The sequence below is a fragment of the Moschus berezovskii genome, chromosome 27 (assembly GCF_049115385.1).
Source record: "Moschus berezovskii isolate FMDL1 chromosome 27, NW_MosBer_1.0, whole genome shotgun sequence".
In the NCBI taxonomy this organism is placed as follows: Eukaryota; Metazoa; Chordata; class Mammalia; order Artiodactyla; family Moschidae; genus Moschus; species Moschus berezovskii.
The window spans coordinates 28,519,538-28,529,684 of NC_142486.1; the positions used below are offsets into that span (position 1 = coordinate 28,519,538).

Below are 10,147 nucleotides of genomic sequence, written 5' to 3' on the forward strand. Positions count from 1 at the left end.
CCTCCGCCTTCCTCTTCTTGCTCGCTGTGCTTCAGTCAGACTGGTCTCCTCTGAGGTGCCGCTGTCCCCCTCGTCCTCCCGGCTCCTGCCCGCCTTCGGGCCCACAGTGCCCACCCCCTAGTGGAGCCTTCCCTGCCTGTCCTGTCTGAGGTGACCGACTCCCTCATATCGTTTCAGAGCCTCACCTTCTTTCAAGGCCCTGACAACAGTATTTGGTGATTTCATTTCTTTATGCTGTTTCTCCCATAGAACATAAGGGCCAACCTGACAAATACCTTGTCTGCCTCATATCCTAACCCCAGGCCCAGCACAGTGCCTGGCATGAGCGGGCACCTCGACTGTTGATCGCAGGAGGCTGGTTGCATTGTAAGGCCTGACATGCTGCTGGGCCAACTCCCCTACACAAGGCTCGGTGCTTATAGACTAGTTGGTGACTTATAATTTTATGCTTTGACTTCTGCTCAGAATTCCTTGAGAGAAAATTTTTTTTAATGAAATTAAGAATTACATTTGTGTGAATAGATATAAGCGTATTGATCTTCATAATATTTGAGACTTTTCTCTCAGATTCACATTGGGTGCTAAGTGAGACGGGTTGGGGGGTTGCTGTAGTTGGCTGTGTTTCTGGGAGGCAAACCCCCTCTGTGTTTTGTGTCAGATCCAGGACTTAATGCCATCCCAGTGCCCAGCGCAGCCCCCTCAGCCATTGGCCGGGAGAGGCACTCCTGTGATGCCCTGAACCGCTGGGTAAGAACGCTGTCACGTGCCCTTCCTGCTGCATCTGGATGGTTGGGATAATGCATGGTCACCTCTAGGAAGACAGAAACTCACAGGGGAGCCCCTGTGAAGTGTGGGGCTTTGTCCTGGGCTTCTTAAGCAAAAACCACAGCCCCAGAGGCTGCACGAGTTCCAGCAGGTCCTCTCAGCACTGTTCCCGCAGGTTCTTCACAGAACCATTTCTCTCCTGCCCTATAAGGCTGAATGACGACAAGCAAAACATGGCCTATGGTACAGGCACTGTGGAGGTCTGCTGATCCCAGAAGGCACATGAACCCTCCCCTGCATGCCTTTGGTGGAGGGGCACTTTGCTTTGGCTGTCTTTTGACACTGAAATCATGGCATGATTTCAGTATAAAGAATATTCTAAAGAATGTAAAGGTGTTCACCAGAGCAGTACCAACCCTAGCAAAACCTTGGACATGCCCCCAGTGGTTAGGACTCAAGAGCTTCCACTGCACAGGGCCTGGGTTCAATCCCTGGATGGGGAGCTAAGATCCTACATGCCGTAAAATGTAGCCTAAAAAAAAAAATAATTGGACATGCCTAACTTAGGTGTTTGGGTGAATAAGGTACACCCATGCAGTGAAGTTCAGAACAGCCAGTATAAACCGTGTAGCTGTGTGTTCATGGCAGAAGGGAAATGGTCACTGTGAATTGCATGAAAAAATGCAGCTTACTGCGTAGCATGTAGTGTATCCTGTTTCACAACAGCAAGGGAAGAAGCGACACTCCATGCACAGAAGATGGGGGAGGGTTACACCATGTCAGCAATCAGTAGGTGTTTCTCGGTGGTGTATTGTGCGTGAGTTTTTGTTTGGTTTGGCTTGGTTTACCTGTATTGCCTAGGTTTTTCTACAGCAAACATTTTTTTCGTAAGAAAAAATGTAAAATTTACGATTTTTACAATGAAGGCGCCATAAGTATTCAAAGAAAATCAGATGAAAGGAAACTCGCCTCCAGGAGCCTCTTGGGTCTGGGCTGAGTGGACGAGGAGACACAGGCGCCCTCCTTGCCGGAGTGCATTCATTCTGCCCTTTTCCCTGCAGCTGGGAGAACAGCTGAAGCAGCTGGTGCCCGTGAGCGGCCTCACGGTCATGGATCTGGAGGTTGAGGGCACGTGCGTGCGGTTCAGCCCTCTGATGACGGCGGCAGGTAAGCAGTCTCCGTGGGGCACTCTCAGTGTTACTCTGAGGGCACCGGTGCCAGGTTGTCAGAGTCCGGGCTGTGGACTGATTGCTTTCCCCTATGAGGCTGTCTTCTCTCCTTGGGTAGGCTTTTACTTTTCATTTGGCCGAGTTTAGGTGGACAAGCCCCTTTCCGGGGTACCTGCTCACAAAGAGAGATCTGTGAAGTCACTCGAATTCCTGTGTATTGATGTCCTTTGACCTTTTGTTTTCTGTTCAGTGGTTCTCAGTCTAGAGTGACTTTAGAATCCCTGCAGAGCTCTGAATGCCCCCAGCGCTCAGCCCCACCTGCAGTACTCTGGTTGACTGAGTGTACTTGGAATGGAGCCTGGGCACCAAACAGGCCAGTGAAGGTCAAGACCACTGTCGTAGACCTCTTAGAGAGCAGCAGAGCTGAGAGCACGTGGACTTTTGTGACAGAAAGTCCTGGGGGCTCCTGTCCCCCCGCAGCCACTTCATACCTGTGGGACCTGGAGCAAGTTTCCTGTCTCCAGACCTGTTCCCCACCACCTCACAGTGGGGATGTGAAGATCAGACTGTGAGATTGTGAACAGGCACTGGCTTGGGTAGTGCTTGGCGTATTTCATAGTCGGCACTTAAGAATAAGCTGTATAGAGATGCATCAGGAATCTGATTGTGCTTTTTTCTGAGATCTAAATATGTTGAGAGAATGCTTAATGGTTTTTAATGAGGTGTTTTAGGCATTTTTGGAAAGGTATTTTCCCACAGACTTCAAAGTAGGGAAGTGCAGGCACCTGTCCCGCATGTCGTGACTGTGGCCAGAGGCCTCAGGACATTCTGGGAGCCTTTGGTCCTGAGGTTTAGCCTCTGGAACTGGAAAAAGTAACTGTGGACACCCCAGGCTGCACGTATTGAGGCTTAGATCACATAAGCTTTTGAATCAGTGGAAGCAAGGGCGCAGTGCTGTTGCCAAGACTCTTGGACCCCTGAACCCTGAGACTCTCAGGCTCTGACCTTTAGAAGGACTTGGTACTGTCACCATCATCACCCTGCCCTGCTACCCCTCCTCCCACCCCTAAAATCTCTCTTCCCTCCATGTTAATAGAGAATGAGAATTGTGTGGTTGTCTTGTTTCCAACCTGATACAGTGTTTATCACTTGACTTAAGCAGAGTGTTTCTTCAAGAAGAATCTGATTTCTATGGTAGGATTTCACTGTGTGTTAAATCAAAGGGACTAATGCTCTCTTCTGTGTAAGAACAAAATGTGTCTATACCTAGGCCATCAGCTATGTGAATTTTTAACACCTGCTTCTTCCATATCTGGGTTTGTAGTTCAGTCGTGTCCGACTCTTTGTGACCCCATTAACTGCAGCACACCAGGCTTCCCTGTCCTTCACTATCTCCCAGAGTTTGCTCAAACTCATGTCCATTGAGTCAGTGATGCCATCCAACCATCTCATCCTCTGTCACCCCCTTCTCTTCTTACCCTTAATCTTTCCCAGCATCAGGGTCTTTTCCAGTGAGTCATCTCTTCACATCAGGTGGCCAAAGTATTAGAGCTTCAGCTTTAACATCAGACCTTCCAATGGACACCCAGGACTGATCTCCTTTAGGATGGACTGGTTGGATCTCCTTGCAGGCCAAGGGACGCTGAGAGTCTTCTCCAGCACCACAATTCAAAAGCATCAATTCTTTGGCACTTAGCCTTCTTTATGGTCCAACTTTCACATCCATAAATATCTCATATCTTCACGTATCTGGGTTTAGTGGTTTTTTCTTCTTTTTCACTCCTCAGCTGCAACTGATTGGCTCTACTGAGAACTGCTATGTTCTGATGGTGGAAGTGAGAGCACAGCTCCCTCATTTCCAGCCATTCCTTAAGCGCTTCCCTGACATTTGGTGCGTGTGTCCAGTTTTAGGGACTCGGGGAGAGGATGTGGATCAGCTGGTAGCCTGCATCCAGAGCAAGCTGCCGGTCCTGACCTGTACACTGCAGCTGCGAGAGGAGTTCAAGCAGGAGGTGACAGCAACAGCAGGCCTCTTATACGTTGATGACCCCAACTGGCCTGGAATAGGAGTTGTCAGGTATGGTAAGACCGTGGACGGATCATTTTGTGAACCAGCTTAGAAATCTAAAATGAATATGTGTAGTCACAGCACTCATGTCTGATGAAGTTCACCTAGACCCGGGCATTTAAAAGAGCACTCCTGGCAAGCGGCACAGCACGCACTCAGCAAAGTAGGTGTTGCTGTGTGTTCTTTCTGCTCCAACTTGAAAGTTACTAGTGCACCACTGACGTATGAACAGAGAACAACTCACCCCAGAGAACCACTTCCCGGTGGGGGCACACCCCTACAGCCTCTGACTCAGTGGGCGTCTTGGGTCCCTTTTTCCCCTCTCGGGATGAGGGGAGCCTCCTGTTCCTCTTAGGAGTGATGGGACTTCCTGACCACGCCCCTCCTTGTACATTTCCTGCACCTGGAGGCTTGGGGTCCCCTGGGACATTCTTAAGGTTTGCTCTTGAGACCCTCTGAGTGACTCCGTTACCCTGTGTCTCCACACCCTTAGTAACTTCCAGCAGCTTCTACTCCACCTGTCATCCTGTGTCTAGAGGGACACTTATTTTAGATTACTGAAGTGCTGTTATGTGATATTGTTTATAGGTATGAACACGCTAATGATGATAAGAACAGTTTGAAATTGGATCCAGAAGGGGAAAAAATCCATGCTGGGCTCCTGAAAAAGTTAAATGAACTGGAATCTGACCTTACATTTAAAATGGGTAATTACTCCTATAAGTCAGCTGTGGACTTTGGAAGCAGTTTTCTAACTGGCCTAAAGGGAGTTGGGCTGTCTTAAGTGGTGTAGCTTTTCATAGCATGAGAGAGCTTCCTGCCCCTGCCACAGCCTTGCTGGGTCCCGAATCCGCAGTAGATCCATGCCCTCACCCCCTCGGGGAGGCTGCCCCATGCCTGGCCACGTGGTGTGCACGGAATGACCTGTGTCTGACTCGTGACAGCGGACTTGGGAACCAAGTTGATCTGTTGTTTCTGCCCACAGGCCCTGAGTATAAAAGCATGAAGAGCTGTATTTACATTGGCGTGGCAAGTGATGACATCGATGTTTCCGAACTAGTAGAGACCATCGCAGCCACAGCCCGAGAAATCGAAGAGAACTCAAGGGTCTGTAAGAGTAACCTGTGCCTCATTCCTTCTTTGGGTTTTCCCTGGGCCACTGGCTGGAAGTCACCAAGGAAGAAGCTTCCCTCGGCAGTGTCTATCCATTCATTCTTTCTCCAAGTGTATAAAGGCCGCCTGTGAAGTCAGGCGTTTAGCAGGTACCAGGGCAGTCCCTGCCCTTGGTGAACTCATGAGCCAGCCTGGGAAATATGTATATGAGCAAGTGAGGTGGTGAATGCGCGTTCAAGAAGATGCGTTCACATCACCTCTGCCCCGCAAGGCCAGGGGAGAGCTGGTCAGAGCTGGTCCTGGGCTGGATGCGATGGTGCTTCAGGTAACAGAACTTCCCACCCATAATAGACCTGCTGCTCTCGGCCAGTTGGCACAGAGGACCAGGCTCTCAGGCTTATGGGACGCTCTCCACACCAGAAATGTGAGTCATTAGCAATCCCTCAAAGGGAGGGAAAAGGGACCAGCGCTAGGCTGGCCTGCGAGGAGGCGGACACCTGTGTCATGTGACTCACGTTTGGTAGGAGGGGTGCAGAAGAAAAGGGGTTTGAAGTGGAGCCTGGGAGCCAACTTTCTTGGTTGGTGGGCGGGCATCTTAAAAGTTTCTTCTGACCCCGCCTGTATCACTTCTGCCTCCGTTTCCATGACTGTTGAGCACTGTGTCTTATTTTTTCCTTCTGCCTGCACTGGGTCCTCCTGCAGTGCGGACTCTCCAGTTGTGGCACGCAGGTTTAGTTGCCCCAAGACCTGTGGGATCTTAATTCCCAGACCCGGGATGGAACTCATGTCTCCTGCATTGGAAGGCAGATTCTTAACCACTGGACCACCAGAGAAGTCCCTGTTTTGTCTGTTTCCTTTTGGTAGGATGTTCAGATCACAGGGGCAGTTCTTTCTCTTCCCTGGCAAATGAGGCCAGTCACCATGGCACCTAACACGGGGCCTCCTCTAGCATCTTGATCTCTTCTATTTGATTTTTTGCTATATTTTCACACTGACATGTTAAAGTACCATTTACTAACACACTTTTGAAAAATATCCCCAGTGCTGCATTTATAGTTCTAGAACCCCAGCAGGCAGCTTGGATAGATAATGCCTTTCTTGATCTGTGTTACAGCTTCTGGAAAACATGACAGAAGTGGTTCGGAAAGGAATCCAGGAAGCTCAGGTTCAGCTGCAGAAGGCAAATGAGGAGCGGCTTCTGGAAGAGGTGAGGCTCCAGGCTGGGCCCCCGGCTGGACTCGGGCTGGGAGCTGGCCTCCGGACGATGGCCTTGAGCAACAGCTGTGTTTTGCAGGGGGTGTTACGGCAGATCCCCGTGGTTGGATCCGTGCTGAACTGGTTTTCTCCAGTACAAGCATCACAAAAAGGAAGGACATTCAACCTGACAGCAGGTAGGGCTACCTTCCTCCACTCTCTTTCATCTGGAGTGTTTGGCCAGGTGTCCTGGAATGAGGAGCCGTGTCTGCGTCCCAGGCTTCACACCAGGTGCTGGGCCAGGACCTGAGAGGAGGCGAGATTTGTCTACCTGGGACTCTCATCCCCTTCTTCTGTCCTGATGGCTGGAACAGCACGGAGGCAGGTGCCCGTGCCCCCAGCAGACTCCCCTTCCTGGGGTCCAAGCCCACGCAGCTGTCCGTTTGGATCAGTGTTAATATTCTTTGCAGCTCTCAGTAGTGTTTTGCCCTAGTCAAGGGCTGCTTTTGCACAGGGCAAGTGAAAGGCTGTAGTCTGTAGCCACTTTAGTTCAAACAGCGAGTATTCCCAGTTGCTGTTCTGCTAGTGGAGTAGGCGCCCCAAACCTGGGCCCTTCCCCAGGAAATGATGACTACATGGTCACAGGGCAGCAGGGGACGATCTGACTCTGAACCCGCCAGGCCTCAGCCTTTAGCCAAGAGGCGTCCACTCCTTGTTGCTAAAGGACATTTCCCACCAGGGCCTGGCTCTTTAGGCATGCTCGGGCCACCCTGCAGGCTGGCTGCTTTCACACGCACACAGAATGGCTGAGGGGACAAGGCTGAAACACCCCGTGGGGTGTTTCAGCCAGCACTCATGGCTCAGCCGCCGGCAGCTGGCTCAGGGGAGCTGGAGCCTCGGCAGGAAGCTCATGGAGAACCAGGCTGATGGGCCTCCGCAGGGCCACCTGCGCTGGGTGCTCACCCTACATCTCCCCGCCCCCCTTCCCACAGGCTCCCTGGAGTCCACGGAACACACGTACGTCTACAAAGTGCAAGGCTCGGGGGTCACACCACCTCAGACCCCCACAGGCACTCGCACTAAACAGAGGCTTCCAGGTACGTCAGTCCCCATGCCCGGGTTCACTGACACTGAAGAAAATGGTTCGTATTTCCCTGGGGAAAGACCTTGGCCTCACAGAACGCTTTTATGACCTGCATTCCTCTGTCTTCTTGGTTCTTAAACCGGAAGTTCTATTTCTCTTCATTTAAGAACAGTGGTCCCTGCCCCTGGGCTTCCCAGGTGGCGCTAGTAGTAAAGAACCCACCTGCCAATGCACGGGTTTGATCCCTAGGTCAGGAAGATCCCCTGGAAGAGGGCATGACAACCGACTCCAGTATTCTTGCCTGGGAAATTCCAAGGACAGAGAAGCCTGGCGGCCTATAGTCCATGGGGTCGCAGAGTCAGACACGACTGAAGTGACTGAGCACACATGCACATCTCTGCCCCTTCAGCCATTTCTGGGCCTTGGGGAGCCATCTGTGGAGCGTCACGTTTAACCTGTGTCCACTCCTCTGAGTTTCTCCTAACTGGGGTTTCCTCAGTCCCTGGCACTGGGGGCATGTTAGTGTCACATCAGCTCTCATTTCTTGCCTCATCACTTAATGCTTCAGAGCCAGGGATCCCTGGGATTTCTGCTGTGATTAAATACAGATCGCTTAGAGCACCGCTGGCTTCTGCAGCAGGGGTGCCCTTTCCTGAACTGTCAGTACTGTTCATTGATCTTCCTCTAGGCCAGAAGCCTTTTAAAAGGTCCCTGCGTGGTTCAGATGCCATCAGCGAGACCAGCTCAGTCAGTCACATCGAAGACTTGGAGAAGATGGAGCAACTGTCGGGTGGGCAAGAGGCCTCAGAAGCTAACAGCCCTGAGTGGCACCCAGGGACGCCCGCCCCTCCGGAAGCTGAGCCGCCTGGAGCCGTCCAGGACGGGGCCCAGGGCCTGCAAGATGACCGCCTGCAGGTAGAAGAGCCAGAGAGCTTAAGATAAAACTCAGTGTTTGCTTGGAGACTGTACTGAATATTGTTTCAGGGAAGATGAAGTTATTCTGAAAATGTGAACCGTGCCACATGCTGATATGAGAGAAATTACTGTTATTTGTGCTTAACTGGGATGGTTGCACAAATATGTGCCTGAGAGCCAGGCCTCTGGGAGGGCAGTTGACATGTCTGATTTTGTGGGTATTGTACAACAACCAACAACTACTGTTTCTGTCTACCCAACTGTAGTAATACCATTTCCCTTCCCCCGCCAGTTACCATAAACACTTTTTAATCACAAAAAACATTAGAATTTCAAGTGCCTGCCACTTGAAATACTTGCACTTCTCTTTCTAAACAGACACATGTAAGATGTTACTAGGTTGCACATAGTACGTTCTTGGTGAGACAGCTTTCTAGAACTCTCCGGGTTCCCTGGGGCCCTACTGCAGACAGATGGCGATCTCTGCCATCTGTCTTACTTGGTCTTTAGTTGGATCAGGTCGCGACATGCAACTGGACTGTCTGGCTGAAGGAGAGTGGGTGTGATGGGGTTGGAAACAGGAGCGTCAGAAGCCCTCTCCTGCACCCCCACTGCTGCTGCCCCCATGCCGTCGGTCAGGGCCATGTCCACTCACACGGTGGCAGGTCAGGTTGGACCCGGCACTGCTTCTGTCTGACTCCGCTCTGCCACCATTCTGTCTCCCTTTATATGCGATTTGTAAACAAATTAAAGGACTCCTCTATTCAGAGTAACTGTAAAGACTCTTCGCAACCATATTATATATATATGTATATTTTTAAATACTGGTAAAGCTTTTAAATTGGCACAGAAGTACAGACTGTACTCATTTCTATTTCTATGTTTAATATCTGAAAACTCAACAGATGCTGCTCTAAGAGCCTCGTATTAAATATGCTGTGTAGCACCTCGTTATGTTGAAATTCTAAATTTAAGTCCACCTCTGACCTGTTCTCATGGGAGCTTCTGGAGTGTCTGTTCACAGCAGCTCAGCCCTTTGGGCCCAACTCAGAAACAAGATCCAGAGGGGCAGTCTTTCTCAGGCTGATCAAGCCAGATGACTGCTGAAAAAACTGAAGCAAGCCCTTAACTACTGCCCGTTTCTAGTACTGCATCACTCCCTTTATCATCGGCAGCGGCCCCTGTGCCTTTTAGTCCAGCAGTCAAGCTATGGGAGACCTTAAGATGGTGGCAATTCACACGGGGTTTGGGGACTGTCGAATTCAAAGCCTTATACCATATTAAGCCTATAATTACACTCTGATTTGATGTGATTTCTGACATTTGGCACTTGTGAAAATGCAGTTTTCCTTTTTTTTCCTGGTGCAAATGATTAAACACGTCTTCCCTGTTTCTTTGGTGCAATGAAGTATAGCAGATAAAATGGGGGAAGGGGAAATTATCACCTTTAACAAGATTAATTTTTAAATGTTTTTATATATATTTGAAATTGTTAAATTGGTTTTGCTGAAACAGAATTTCACCCTTGAGATACTATTTGAATGTTGGTTTCAATAAAGGTTCTTGAAATTGTTCCCAGTAGTTCACTTCATAAATCTTAGCATTAATTGGGCACGGTGACTTCCTTTTGGATAGCAACTTCAAAAGAATAAAGGTTTCTAAAAATACATAATATCAGGTTTGGATTTGATGCTTCTAAAGTATTTTGAGGTTAAAAAAAATATGAGATGTATAAAATCTCACCGAATTTCACTGCATTTTAAACAAACTAAACAACAATTTTTCCTTTATTCACTAATTTAGCAGAATTAGGAAGACTTACCCAGACTTACCCAAGTA

General features: G+C 49.6%; 1 protein-coding gene across 1 annotated transcript in view; it reads left to right on the plus strand.

Moving 5' to 3' along the window:
* Positions 1–9,882, plus strand: part of PDXDC1 (pyridoxal dependent decarboxylase domain containing 1) — a 57,314-nt gene extending 47,432 nt beyond the window's left edge. Inside the window, exons 15-23 of the mRNA XM_055409537.2 lie at positions 659–747; positions 1,827–1,932; positions 3,840–4,011; positions 4,591–4,709; positions 4,988–5,109; positions 6,230–6,322; positions 6,410–6,506; positions 7,302–7,406; positions 8,082–9,882. Of these exons, the coding sequence (XP_055265512.2) occupies positions 659–747; positions 1,827–1,932; positions 3,840–4,011; positions 4,591–4,709; positions 4,988–5,109; positions 6,230–6,322; positions 6,410–6,506; positions 7,302–7,406; positions 8,082–8,335 (1,157 nt within the window). The 3' untranslated portion in view covers positions 8,336–9,882. The remainder of the gene's footprint in view (positions 1–658; positions 748–1,826; positions 1,933–3,839; positions 4,012–4,590; positions 4,710–4,987; positions 5,110–6,229; positions 6,323–6,409; positions 6,507–7,301; positions 7,407–8,081) is intronic.
* The last annotated feature ends 265 nt before the right edge of the window (positions 9,883–10,147 follow it).